We start from the raw sequence: 15,552 nt of genomic DNA on the forward strand, positions 1-15,552 counted from the left end.
CAGGCAGCGTGACGCTCAGCGGTTAGTTATAATTCTACACTACAGATTATTTGGTTCTTACCAAGATAAATAAAAAAATACTTAGATTTAGAAGTCTTAGATAATTTATCTTGTTTTAAGAGTTAATTTCTTATTATATAAGTGTTTAACTTTACACTGTAATTGTCAGGGTGAGTGACGTGGAACAAACAAGGTGCCGGACACAAAGGAAGGCTCAGAAAAAAGGATTTATCTTGTACAACAGGCACAGGTTCGATACACGGGTGGACAGACAGGCAGCGACGCAGAGGTACAGGCAGGAGCAAGACAAACGGCGTGGTCAAAAAACAGGCAGGGTTCAGCGGCACGGAGAGACAATGGAATCAGAGCTGAGGTGAAAAAACAAGGCAAAGTCGTACACGGCTGAACAGATGATCAAAAACTAAACTGGAGCTGAGATTGAACATCTGGAACGACGGCTGAGACACACGGCAACAAGCACAAGGAACTGGCCAAGAACAAAGAACATGCAGGGCTTAAATATCACAAAACATGATTAAGGAGGCGAGACACAGGTGTGGAAGAAAGTTCAGGAAGAGGGTGTGGAAGAAAGAGACGAAGATGAGGGAAGGACAGGTGCAAGAGAGTGAAGTAAGAAAACACAAAGCAGACAGAATCAGAGTGAAGCTGAGGGAAACGTCCCAAAACCAACAGGAATAAAATAACAAAGAGGAACAAAAACCAAAGGCTGAATAAAATACAAACATGAAAAGAATCACATGAGGAAAGAAATAAAAAAAACTGAAAAGACCCCGCAACAAGAAAATCAAAGGCTGAGGCTGAAAGTACAGTGGAACTCACATGTGGCCAAAGTATAATGAACAGATCATTCAACCAGTGACAAAAGTAATCATCAGCTGAAAATCTAAGACAAAGGATAGAAGACTGGGGACATGGACACAGACAAGAGACAAAACCAAGACGGGGCAGATCATGACAATAATCTTAATCGATTGGGGGAGGTGATGGTCTAGTGGCTAAGGTGTTGGGCTTGAGTCCAGAAGATCATGGGTTCAAATCCCCACCTGACTGGAAAATCACTAAGGGCCCTTGGGCAAGGCCTTTAATCCCCTATTGCTCCCGGTGTGTAGTGAGCACCTTGTATGGCAGCACCCTCACATCGGGGTAAATCAAATCAAATCAATTTTATTTATATAGCGCCAAATCACAACGAACAGTTGCCCCAAGGCGCTTCATATTGTAAGGCAAAGCCATACAATAATTACGGAAAAACCCCAACGGTCAAAACGACCCCCTGTGAGCAAGCACTTGGCGACAGTGGGAAGGAAAAACTCCCTTTTAACAGGAAGAAACCTCCAGCAGAACCAGGCTCAGGGAGGGGCAGTCTTCTGCTGGGACTGGTTGGGGCTGAGGGAGAGAACCAGGAAAAAGACATGCTGTGGAGGGGAGCAGAGATCAATCACTAATGATTAAATGCAGAGTGGTGCATACAGAGAAAAAAGAGAAAGAAACACTCAGTGCATCATGGGAACCCCCCAGCAGTCTAAGTCTATAGCAGCATAACTAAGGGATGGTTCAGGGTCACCTGATCCAGCCCTAACTATAAGCTTTAGCAAAAAGGAAAGTTTTAAGCCTAATCTTAAAAGTAGAGAGGGTGTCTGTCTCCCTGATCCGAATTGGGAGCTGGTTCCACAGGAGAGGAGCCTGAAAGCTGACGGCTCTGCCTCCCATTCTACTCTTACAAACCCTAGGAACTACAAGTAAGCCTGCAGTCTGAGAGCGAAGCACTCTATTGGGGTGATATGGTACTATGAGGTCCCTAAGATAAGATGGGACCTGATTATTCAAAACCTTATAAGTAAGAAGAAGAATTTTAAATTCTATTCTAGAATTAACAAGAAGCCAATGAAGAGAGGCCAATATGGGTGAGATATGCTCTCTCCTTCTAGTCCCCGTCAGTACTCTAGCTGCAGCATTTTGAATTAACTAAAGGCTTTTCAGGGAACTTTTAGGACAACCTGATAATAATGAATTACAATAGTCCAGCCTAGAGGAAATAAATGCATGAATTAGTTTTTCAGCATCACTCTGAGACAAGACCTTTCTAATTTTAGAGATATTGCGCAAATGCAAAAAAGCAGTCCTACATATTTGTTTAATATACGCATTGAATGACATATCCTGATCAAAAATGACTCCAAGATTTCTCACAGTATTACTAGAGGTCAGGGTAATGCCATCCAGAGTAAGGATCTGGTTAGACACCATGTTTCTAAGATTTGTGGGGCCAAGTACAATAACTTCAGTTTTATCTGAGTTTAAAAGCAGGAAATTAGAGGTCATCCATGTCTTTATGTCTGTAAGACAATCCTGCAGTTTAGCTAATTGGTGTGTGTCCTCTGGCTTCATGGATAGATAAAGCTGGGTATCATCTGCAACAATGAAAATTTAAGCAATGCTGTCTAATAATACTGCCTAAGGGAAGCATGTATAAAGTGAATAAAATTGGTCCTAGCACAGAACGTTGTGGAACTTCATAATTAACTTTAGTCTGTGAAGAAGATTCTCCATCTACATGAACAAATTATAATCTATTAGTTAAATATGATTCAAACCACCGTAGCGCAGTGCCTTTAATACCTATGGCATGCTCTAATCTCTGTAATAAGATTTTATGGTCAACAGTATCAAAAGCAGCACTGAGGTCTAACAGAACAAGCACAGAGATGAGTCCACTGTCCGAGGCCATAAGAAGATCATTTGTAACCTTCACTAATGCTGTTTCTGTACTATGATGAATTCTAAAACCTGACTGAAACTCTTCAAATAGACCATTCCTCTGCAGACGATCAGTTAGCTGTTTTACAACTACCCTTTCAAGAATTTTTGAGAGAAAAGGAAGGTTGGAGATTGGCCTATAATTAGCTAAGATAGCTGGGTCAAGTGATGGCTTTTTAAGTAATGGTTTAATTACTGCCACCTTAAAAGCCTGTGGTACATAACCAACTAATAAAGATAGATTGATCATATTTAAGATCAAAGCATTAATTAATGGTAGGGCTTCCTTGAGCAGCCTGGTAGGAATGGGGTCTAATAGACATGTTGATGGTTTGGAGGAAGTAACTAATGAAAATAACTCAGACAGAACAATCGGAGAGAAAGAGTCTAACCAAATACCGGCATCACTGAAAGCAGCCAAAGATAACGATACATCTTTGGGATGGTTATGAGTAATTTTTTCTCTAATAGTTAAAATTTTATTAGCAAAGAAAGTCATGAAGTCATTACTAGTTAAAGTTAAAGGACTACTCAGCTCAATAGAGCTCTGACTCTTTGTCAGCCTGGCTACAGTGCTGAAAAGAAACCTGGGGTTGTTCTTATTTTCTTCAATTAGTGATGAGTAGTAAGATGTCCTAGCTTTATGGAGGGCTTTTTTATAGAGCAACAGACTCTTTTTCCAGGCTAAGTGAAGATCTTCTAAATGAGTGCAGATGATCAGTTAGCTGTTTTACAACTACCCTTTCAAGAATTTTTGAGAGAAAAGGAAGGTTGGAGATTGGCCTATAATTAGCTAAGATAGCTGGGTCAAGTGATGGCTTTTTAAGTAATGGTTTAATTACTGCCACCTTAAAAGCCTGTGGTACATAGCCAATTAATAAAGACAGATTGATCATATTTAAGATCGAAGCATTAATTAATGGTAGGGCTTCCTTGAGCAGCCTGTTAGGAATGGGGTCTAATAGACATGTTGATGGTTTGGAGGAAGTAAATAATGAAAATAACTCAGACAGAACAATTGGAGAAAGAGTCTAACCAAATACCGGCATCACTGAAAGCAGCCAAAGAGAACGATATGTCTTTGGGATGGTTATGAGTAATTTTTTCTCTAATAGTTAAAATGTTATTAGCAAAAAAAGTCATGAAGTCATTACTAGTTAAAGTTAAAGGAATACTCGGCTCAATAGAGCTCTGACTCTTTGTCAGCCTGGCTACAGTGCTGAAAAGAAACCTGGGGTTGTTCTTATTTTCTTCAATTAGTGATGAGTAGTAAGATGTCCTAGCTTTACGGAGGGCTTTTTTATAGAGCAACAGACTCTTTTTCCAGGCTAAGTGAAGATCTTCAAAATGAGTGAAACACCATTTCCTCTCCAACTTACGGGTTATCTGCTTTAAGCTGCGAGTTTGTGAGTTATACCACGGAGTCAGGCACTTCTGATTTAAAGCTCTCTTTTTCAGAGGAGCTACAGCATCCAAAGTTGTCTTCAATGAGGATATAAAACTATTGACGAGATAATCTCTCTCACTCAGAGTTTAGGTAGCTACTGTTGTGTGGGCCGCCAGAAGAGAAGGTACTGCTGGCCCACCACCAGAGGGCGCCCTGCCTGAAGTGCGGGCTTCAGGCACGAGAGGGTGCTGCCGCCACGGACACAGCCGGGAGTGACAGCTGTTACTCATTACTTCCTGACAGCTGTCACTCATTCTTCATCACCTCACTGCATAAAACCCAGACGTCATCTCCACCTCATCGCCGAGATATCGTACTTCATTGAAGGTAATATCCTCAGCCGTTTTGTGTTACAATATATCTGTATATTGTGAGTGTTTGCAGGAGTACCGGTTCCTTTATCTGTGGAAGCTGAGTGAGTGCAGGACGGCACTCTTTTCCCCTGAGGAATCACTGCGGTACTCATCACATATTGAGTGAGAGGTGGAGGTGGCATTCCCACCGTTGTTGTTACTGGGTGTACACACACCCACACTTGACTGTCTTTGTTCCCGCCAGCAGTACCAGATCCGACAGTCGGAGACGGTGATCACCTGGGAATTCGGGACTTGGCGGCTCCAGTATTCACCAGGTTCGGTGGTGGCAGAAATCGTGTGGTTCCGGCCCTTCTCAGGACAGACGTCTTCTATCCTTGAGCCTGCCCACACGTCACCTTTGTAATTTGACTGTAATCATATTCTGAGATTGTCTGTATATTCGTTGTGCACATTTCACAACATTAAATTGTTACTTTTTGGCTCATCTATTGACCGTTCATTTGCGCCCCCTGTTGTGGGTCCGTGTCACTACACTTTCACAACAGGATATCTCGGCCAGCGTCATGGACTCCGAGGGGCGTCACCCGGCTGTTGAAGGACCAATGGGAGAGCAGGGAGCGCAGGCGTCTGCAGGAGGCGTGATTGGTGAGCTGCAGCACATTCTCACCGCCTTTATGGCTCGGTTGGATCAAATGACTGAGCAAAACATCCTCCTGAACCGCAGGGTGGAGGCTCTCTCCGCGCAGATGGCGGCGAGTGCTCAGGGCGCTGCTGCAGCTCATCCTCCTGTCGACCCTGTGCAGGATATGAACATTCCAGTGGTGGTTCAACAACCCCTCCCACCATCCCCTGAAGCACGTCTGGAGGAGCTTCTGCAGGGAACTGGGGGCCACCGTGAGCCTCTCGTCCGGGTACCATCCACAGACGAACGGACAGGCAGAGCGGGCCAACCAGGAACTGGAACAGACCCTTCGCTGCGTAACATCCGCGCACCCAATGGCCTGGAGTAACCATCTGGCCTGGATCGAGTATGCGCATAACAGCCAGGTGTCTTCTGACACCGGCCTCTCCCCATTTGAGGTGTGTTTGGGGTACCAGCCCCCATTATTTCCCGTGGTGGAGGGAGAGGTCGGTGTGCCCTCGGTCCGGGCCCATCTTCGGAGGTGCCGTCGGGTGTGGCGCACCACCCGTTCTGCCTTGTTGAAAGCCCGGACGAGGGCCAAGACCCAAGCAGACCGCCGGCGGTCCCCGGCCCCTGCATACCAGCCCGGGCAGGAGGTGTGGGTGTCAACGAAGGACATCCCCCTGCAAGTACAGTCTCCAAAATTGATGGACAGGTTCATCGGCCCCTTCCATATCCTCAAAGTCCTCAGCCCTGCCGCGGTGAAGCTCCAGCTCCCAGCTTCACTGCGGATCCACCCGGTCTTCCATGTTTCCAGGATCAAACCTCACCACACCTCACCCCTCTGTGCTCCCGGTCCGGCGCCGCCTCCTGCCCGGATCATTGATGGGGAGCCGGCTTGGACAGTGCGCCGGCTCCTGGACGTCCGTCGAATGGGCCGGGGGTTCCAATATCTGGTGGACTGGGAAGGGTATGGACCCGAAGAACGCTCCTGGGTGAAGAGGAGCTTCATCCTGGATCCGGCCCTCCTGGCCGACTTCTACCGCCGACACCCCGACAAACCTGGTCGGGCGCCAGGAGGCGCCCGTTGAGGGGGGGGTCCTGTTCTGTGGGCCACCAGAAGAGGAGGTACTGCTGGCCCACCACCAGAGGGCGCCCTGCCTGAAGTGCGGGCTTCAGGCACGAGAGGGCGCTGCCGCCACGGACACAGCCGGGAGTGACAGCTGTTACTCATTACTTCCTGACAGCTGTCACGCATTCTTCATCACCTCACTCCATAAAACCCAGACGTCATCTCCACCTCATCGCCGAGATATCGTACTTCATTGAAGGTAATATCCTCAGCCGTTTTGTGTTACAATATATCTGTATATTGTGAGTGTTTGCAGGAGTACCGGTTCCTCTATCTGTGGAAGCTGAGTGAGTGCAGGACGGCACTCTTTTCCCCTGAGGAATCACTGCGGTACTCATCACATATTGAGTGAGAGGTGGAGGTGGCATTCCCACCGTTGTTGTTACTGGGTGTACACACACCCACACTTGACTGTCTTTGTTCTCACCAGCAGTATCAGATCCGACAGTCAGAGACGGTGATCACCTGGGAATTCGGGACTTGGCGACTCCAGTATTCACCAGGTTCGGTGGTGGCAGAAATCGTGTGGTTCCGGCCCTTCTCAGGACAGACGTCTTCTATCCTTGAGCCTGCCCACACGTCACCTTTGTAATTTGACTGTAATCATATTCTGAGATTGTCTGTATATTCGTTGTGCACATTTCACAACATTAAATTGTTACTTTTTGGCTCATCTATTGACCGTTCATTTGCGCCCCCTGTTGTGGGTCCGTGTCACTACACTTTCACAACAGCTACTCTGCCCTGTGTTGGTATATGGCATTGGAGAACATAAAGAAGGAATCATATCCTTAAACCTAGTTACAGCGCTTTCTGAAAGACCTCTACTGTAATGAATGTGAATGAATGTGAGGCATAATTGTAAAGCGCTTTGAGCGTCTGATTCAGGTGGAAAAGCGCTATATAAATGCAGTCCATTTACCATTTAATCCAGGAAATCTTGTCAAGTGAAATGATCTTGCTGCATGGACAGATCATTTGTTTTGAGTGTATCTTTTTTAGACACCCCTTTTTGGCAGTGTACAATATCTGTACAATATCAAGCCCAAGTTACATTTCTTTGCCATAGGAGTTTGCTCACAAAATGTTAGGGCATTATTTATGGTGACAGATAAATCAGTTTCAAAAATTTTTACTTCCTAATATCCCACAAAATCAATATCAGTGGATTTCTAATAGTTTTGTTGAGTATTTGATTGCAACCTGACACAAAGAACTGATTATACGAGGGCTGTCAATAAAGTATAGGTCCTTTTTATTTTTTTCAAGAACTATATGGATTTCATTCATATGTTTTTACGTCAGACATGCTTGAACCCTCGTGCGCATGCGTGAGTTTTTCCACGCCTGTCGGTGACGTCATTTGCCTGTGAGCACTCCTTGTGGGAGGAGTCGTCCAGCCCCTCGTCGGAATTCCTTTGTCTGAGAAGTTGCTGAGAGACTGGCACTTTGTTTGATCAAACTTTTTTCTAAACCTGTGAGACACATCGAAGTGGACACGGTTCGAAAAATTAAGCTCGTTTTCAGTGAAAATTTTAACGGCTGATGAGAGATTTTGAGGTGATTCTGTTGCTTTAAGGACTTCCCACGGTGCGAGACGTCGCTCAGCGCTCTCAGGCAGCGTCATCAGCCTGTTCAAGCTGAAAACCTCCACATTTCAGGTTCTATTGATCCAGGACGTTGTGACAGAACAGAGAAGTTTCAGAAGAAGTCGGTTTCAGCATTTTATCCGGATATTCCACTGTTAAAGGAGATTTTTTTAATGAAAGACGTGCGGACGGGTCCGCGCGTCGGGACGCAGCCGCCGCGACGCTCCGCCACAGGAAAAACACCTCTGTTGAAAGCCTTAAGGACAAGTTGGAACATGTCCAGCTGTTAAACAATTTCTCATATACTCACTCCACTGAAAGCCATCAAAAGCCGCCTGGATTTTACAAATGGTTATCAACACGGAGGTGTTTTTCCTGTGCCGCCGCACCGCGTCGGGACGCAGCCGACGCGGTGGATCCGTCCGCACGTCTTTCATTAAAAAAATCTCCTTTAACAGTGGAATATCCGGATAAAATGCTGAAACCGACTTCTTCTGAAACTTCTCTGTTCTCTCACGACGTCCTGGATCAATAGAGCCTGAAATGTGGAGGTTTTCAGCTTGAACAGACTGACGACGGCGGCTGAGAGCGCTGAGCGACGTCTCGCACCGTGGGAAGTCCTTAAAGCGACAGAATCACCTCAAAATCTCTCATCAGCCGTTAAAATTTTCACTGAAAACCAGCTTAATTTTTCGAACCGTGTCCACTTCGATGTGCTTCACAGGTTTAGAAAAAATTTTGATCAAACAACGCGCCAGTCTCTCAGCAACTTCTCAGACAAAGGAATTCCGACGAGGGGCTGGACGACTCCTCCCACAAGGAGTGCTCACAGGCGAATGACGTCACCGACAGGCGTGGAAAAACTCACGCATGCGCACGAGGGTTCAAGCATGTCTGACGTAAAAACATATGAATGAAATCCATATAGTTTTTGAAAAAAATAAAAAGGACCTATACTTTATTGACAGCCCTCGTATTTGTGGAAAACAATATATGAATTTGACAACAGCAGAAATTTGAGTGTTCATGGGATTTACAGTCTTGGACTCTTTTCTAATGAAGAAATTGGTGGAACAGGACGAATTCATGCAGCGCTACAGTGTCACCTTCTGTCTACGTAGTCCTTCTGTTCATCTGCGTCACCAAAACACAATATTCCAAAAGAATTCACAGTTTCCAGTGCAAGCGCCAAAAAAAACCCCAAACAAACAAACAAAGAAACAAACAAAAAAACAAGAGCAAAGAGGGATTTCTGACGTCCACCAATCCAGATCCGAATCACCTCCAAAATTCAGTGGAGTCTTCCATGACCTAACATCTATCTGTGATGAAAATTTCCTCAAAATCCATTCAGTAGTTTAGACGTAATCCTGCTAATTTACAGACAGACAAATAAATAAATAAACGCTGATGATTTTATTATGTCCTTGGTGGGTGTAAAAAAAAAAAAAAAAAAGGGCTCCCAAACTGCATATGGGGCTGATCTTCTGTCACCTTTTCAATGAACCTTTTCCAGATTTTGAATGCATGGAGCCGCTGGGCATGGAGTCGGGGAAAATCACCTCGGAACAGATCAGCGCTTCTTCCCAGTACAACAAAGACTGGTCTCCTGAACGTTCACGCCTCAACTTCCAGGAGAACGGCTGGACCCCCTCAGACGACTCGGTCAGGGAGTGGATACAGGTCAGTCCTCCCCCTCAAGCTTTATTTTTGAACTACAGCAAGACAGTAAAGCTGAGCAGGTAGATTTTTGTTTACATTCAACTGTCTTTCCACTATTTTTCCCTCTGGGAGGGAAAACGTCAAATGACCTCATGTTCGGCCTCATTTTTGAGTCTGATCTCAAAAGGCGCGTGTGCTCATTCATCTCCAGACAAACGTGCTCCTCAGCCTGGACTTGGCTGCACCGCTGAGATCTTGTTCACATCTGGTCTGCATATTGTTCACTCAGTCGTCCCATTTTTCCGTACGTTATTGGGACGCAGGACGTGAAAGAACACATGCATTATTTATGGACGCCCGCCTCTCCAGCGCCGCTGGTTTTTCTCATCTTCTGACGTAGCGTCCTGCGGTCATTAAATGTGGAAACAGAAGAACCTCGTGTTTAGTTCCCTCGTCTGTCTGATGCAGTTTGCAGCATCCTTTCCTCAGGTGGATTATGTGGCGTGAGGACGCTGACATTTGTCTCTGATTGTTTCGATCAGTTTAACGTCTCGTGTGTATGAATAAGCTCCACACAGGCCTGGAAATGAATTCTAAAAGGCGCCCGGCATCCCGTCACCAATCAGCACACAAGACCAGCACGGCCGCCCCGCAGTCAGAGTCAGAAAGTTCCATGTTTTTTGGGGTGCGTCACTGTGCTTCTTGATCTTTAAAATGTGGGACTTTAACTCTATTAAAGAGAATTTCTACTCTCACAGTGTGTGTTAAGTTACAGTGGGATGTGTCTCCATGGGCCAAGATGACCTACAACACACTTCAGCCCCTTTTTAAATGTTCAAATTGTCCGTCATCTCCATGATGGCAAACTTCTCCAAACGTTGTGAAATTGTTTAATAATTTTTTCACCACTTATGACTAGTGCAGTGGCTGTAGGAAGTTTGTGTTCCTATAGAAGAACATTGTAGTACAGCAGATAACTGTCAGAATCCTTCAACTCCGGTTACAAGCACCAAAATTTGACTGTGTATACCTTTTGGTACATATTGTAGAAAAATAACTTCAGCTATTTGAATTTTCAATAGGGGGCTAAGTAGGGGTCAATTGAAGAATTGCACATGGTCAAAATTAAAAAAATGTTCCAATCATATTGAACGTGATACCACATTGTGTATCTGATGACAGTGATTCCAAAAAGGTATAGTTTGGACTATCTATAACTGAATGTTCTGGAGTTATGGAATAAAAACAGCAAGAATGGTGACAGGTCAGCTTCAGTTTGTACAGGGGTCAAAAGTTAAAGTTGCTCCAGTTTTGGTAAAATGTGGTGCAAATTTTTGGTTGAACTAATAGGATTAACAAATGGAATATTGTATTGAGTGTATTGAATGTTTGGTCTCCAAAGTAAAGGTCAAACAAGGTCGACGTCCATTGGATTCTATGACATGTGACATATGTTACCCTGTAACATGATAACTAAGCATGACACATGGTGCAAACTATTCCTTTTTAAAATCCTACTAACTCAACCAATAATTTGCATCATGTTTTACCATAATTGGAGCAACTTTAACTTTTGACCCCTGTACAAACTGAAAGTGACCTTTGTCACCATTCTTGCTGTTTTTACCCCATAACTCCAGAACATTCAGTCACAGATAGTCCAAACTATAGCTTTTTAGAATCTTTGTGATCAGACACATAATGTGTTATAGCTTTCAATATGATTGGAACATTTTTTTTTTACCCTATGCAGTTCTTCAATTGACCCGTATTGTAACAGGATTTGAAGGATTCCTCTGCAAATATTCTGTTATCTGCTGCATTATTGGTAGAGTCAGTAAATTTCTCATGGATGGTCGTATGTGGTTGTGTTTGAAGGTGGGATGTACAAAGAGGTGTAGTTATGTTATATTTTATTATTTAAATACAGTATTTCATATTGTTTTAAAAAAATCTGTTTTATCAATTATATGAAAATAAAAGGATTTCTATTAAACAGGTTATTGGAAGAGACTCAGACAAAATTAAACAGAACATTTAGAATATTTGAAACAGCAAATCCTCAGTACCCCACATCCTGGACACAGTTTATTTAAACTTTAACTCACAGCAAATATAAATGTTATTCAACTTATGTACTTAATGAAACATTGTACAAATTGTGGGAAATTTGTAGGTGTTAGCAAAAAACAGATTTTAGCTAACGTTTCCTCAGTGTTGTCAAGTTCAACTCAGTTGCAAGGAACACTGGCAGAATGCATTTCACAGTAAAAGTATTTGCTGGCATTAAACATTTTATTGTGAAATGGTGCGAGCAACATAAACTATCTGATGTTGTTTAACTTTGCAAACAGTAACATCAGCGAGCCACTCCATCTTGGAAGTACAAATGTTACAGTGTTAATCAAAATAAATGTTTTGAAAATTAATTCCCAAAATTTTCAAAATAAAGGATGCACTTCATCATGCCATGCACAAGACATATCCAAAAACTGAGGTCGATGTGATAAATAGTCAGAGTGATATGTGAGCCACATACACACAGATGCTTCTTGCTTTATAGATAGATGAGAAAGTATTCTTCTGGAAACCATGAAGCAGACGTCAGAGTCTGACAGTGATCCTTATTTTAGGACCTCACCTCCACTGAAGCGTGTGCATCAAAATCAAGATTTAACATTTTTGTTTCATCAGTTTTGTGATGGTTGATGTTGATAAATAGAAATAGTAAATAATAAAAATAGGTGTATTGTGATGCATCAGGTTGTAGTTTGAAAGCCAGTTTTATTGATAAATTCTAACTCTTATAACTAATATTTCTGGAAAAATGTCAGAAGAAAACCATATTTTATATATACGTTACATTGTTGTTTTTTGTTTTGGGGCTTTTTTGGAAAGGGGGGAGATCCTGCATTTTATATAGCAAAAAAAAAAAAATCACGATTTTCATCATCAATTTTTTATCATTGATGATTAAAAAATAATAACAATTTGTATCTGGCTTTCTCAGAAATCAAGTCCAGTGATTAAAAAATAAGCATCAGTAATAACATTACACTGCAACAGTGCACAAACATCCCAAAATAAAAAACTGAGAAAAAGAAAAAAAATCCAGTGTACTTACATTTTTATTGTAGTGTTTCCAGTGCTATGGGCCTAAAAAAAAAATACATGTCCATCTGATGATTTATTTTTTCCAAACTGCATCAGATAACATCCAGCCTTTGGTTCATTGCATTATTTGTCCATCTAGCGTATTTTTTGAATTTATTCGTCCTTATGGTACATACCACACCAAAAGGCCATGCATAATTCCACTGTTTATTTCTCCATCCATGTCCATCTGATGATTAATTTTGTCTTAACTGCGTTAGATATTATTATACATCTGACTGAAATCCTTTGTTCTGATTGGCTGATTCACATGTAATAATTGCAATACTTTTCACAATAAATCATCCAAAGTTAACAATACCCACATTATTGCCTGATTTTTCACCATTTCCAGCAACATTATGAGTGATTGCGGACAGATTTTGTCATAACGAGGCAACGTTTCGCGCATGCGCAGGGGTGATGTGTCACAGACGACATCATGGCAGAGAGCAGAAGGTTTGCGTCCGTGGATACTGATGGGAGCAAATTTTTCACACAATTGTAAAGATAAATTTATTAACTACACAGATGTATAATAAAACAAATGGTGACTGGTTTATCGGGCAGCATAATGGAATGTCACCCCGAGGGATCATTGTTGCCCAAGGCCAGTTGCCCAATGCACATTTATTTGTCCATCTTACTTATTTTTAGTTTGGGTTTCGTGCAAATCACTCGACTGAAACTGCCTGCTGCTTGCTCATTGAAACAATAAAATCAAATCTAGACAATGGAGGGGTTATAGGAGCTATTTTTTAGATCTCCGTAAGGCATTTGACACCGTTAGCCATACCATACTACTGTCGAAACTAACACAATATAAACTGTCTTCAAATACTCTGGCCTGGATTAAGTCCTATCTGTCCGACCGTTCTCAGTGTGTCCGCATCAATAACATCAGTTCATCTATAGAAAATATCCATTTTGGTTTACCACAAGGCTCTAATATCAGCCCTCTCCTTTTCTCACTCTATATAAACGACCTTCCATCTGTGTGTGAAGATGTACACGTCCAGATGTACGCAGATGACACGGTTGTTTATGTCTGGGGGAAGGATGCAGAACAGGTAGCCAATAAACTCACCGTAGCCATGGAGAAGGTAGCCAGGTGGCTACGTGACTCATACCTCACTCTAAACACAAAGAAAACTGCTGCAATGTATTTCACTAATAAATGCAAAAAGTCACCCTTTCCCAATATTACAGTAAATGGAGAAACAATTCAGAATGTGACAGAGTACAAATATTTAGGTATCATGTTAGACCCCACACTCACCTTCAAAAAACATGTTAAACAACTGTGTCAAAGCCTCAAATACAATATTAAAACTTTTAAATGCATCAGAAACTCACTCACACAAGAAGCTGCACAAATCTTTTTTAATGCCATGATAATGTCCCGTGTTTACTACTGCATAACCTGCTGGTCCCAGGCAGGAAAAACTACCCTTAGGCCATTAGAATCACTTTACAAGCAAGCCCTAAAAGTACTGGACAGGAAACCAAAACAATACCATCATTGCCATATTCTAGAAAAACATGGACTCCTCGATTTTGATAATATCCAGAGATTTGCCTCAATTCGTCTGGTCTTCAGAATCTTAAATAACTCTGCCCCTGCACCACTTAAGGACTTTGTTCACTACACATCTTACAGTCACTACCAGAGCCACACGAGCCTCCACCAGGGGGCAGTGTGCCATCCCAAAGCGCAAAACTTCATTTGCACAAACTGCTTTTTCTTATAATGCCATAAAAGAATGGAATAACCTTCCAAACGAACTAAAACATCAGACAAGCTATATCACTTTAACAGCAGAGCTTAAACAGTGGCTAGGGAACAACCAAACCTGTCAGCACTAATATTACTGTGTAGAAGTGATTATTTGTTATTTATGTCTTGATATAAAATGGTAGATATATTAGGTAAGTCATTATGTATTTATTTATTTATTTTCTTTAAGATAAGGACTTGTCTGTAATTGTAATCATTGTTGAAATGTATAATTTATATTGTATATGTGGGTGGTTCTGTGGTGGCGGAATTACGATGACAGGAAAATCTGGCCATATTTTGGTTCCCCATTGAAGGTGTGCTGAGATTGTAGTTCCATTGCTATGGAATCACCCATGTGTGAAAGTTGGAGCGGTTGTGGGAGTGTGTGTGTCTGACAGTGTCAGACTGTATGTGTGGTATTGTTTGAGTATTCTTTCACTGTATTTTATTATGTAATGGGGACTGCAGATGGAAACTAGCTATTTAGCTACAATCTGGTACAGATCATCTTTGTTTTATGAGCTTAATGTCTCTGTACATTGTCCCTTTTCAAATAAAGGCAATAAAAAAAAATAAAAAAATTTGTGGTATTTAAAAGTCCTTATATGAAGTAACAGCACAGGCTGTGGTGTGCACATGCATCTTGCGACTTTTAGTCCAGCGCAACTTATTAACCAGAAAGTATGGTAACTTTATTTAATAATCCTGGTTTGTTTGGGCTTTTTGGTGCTAAAATCTTATCAAATGATCCAGAATCCAGATCAGAACATCATCAAAATTTAGTGGGTTCTTCTTTTCTTCTGATGTCAATAATTTAAAAAATTCTCTTATCAGATGACCTCCTTTGAGATTTACGCTGGAGAAGATCTGAGTGTAGGTGAGGTCACTCCCTGAGACAGACCTGGTGTTTGCTGGTGCAGGTGGACCTGGTGTGCAGGACAGGAACTCATAGAGGAAGACTCACAATGGCCCTCACAGGAAAAACAGATCCTCACTTATTTCCTGTGGGGACTGAGACAGGAAGTAGACAGGAAGGCAGCAACAGCGCGGCATTAGTACCTGTGGTTTTCTG

General features: G+C 42.4%; 1 protein-coding gene across 1 annotated transcript in view; it reads left to right on the top strand.

The window, feature by feature from the left end:
• Positions 1 to 15,552, top strand: part of LOC117522651 (neuropilin-1a-like) — a 165,706-nt gene that overhangs the window by 98,460 nt on the left and 51,694 nt on the right. The window contains exon 6 of the mRNA XM_034184103.1: positions 9,402 to 9,568. Coding sequence (XP_034039994.1) covers positions 9,402 to 9,568 — 167 coding nt within the window. The remainder of the gene's footprint in view (positions 1 to 9,401; positions 9,569 to 15,552) is intronic.

Source organism: Thalassophryne amazonica, chromosome 12 (assembly GCF_902500255.1).
Source record: "Thalassophryne amazonica chromosome 12, fThaAma1.1, whole genome shotgun sequence".
NCBI classification, from domain to species: domain Eukaryota; kingdom Metazoa; phylum Chordata; class Actinopteri; order Batrachoidiformes; family Batrachoididae; genus Thalassophryne; species Thalassophryne amazonica.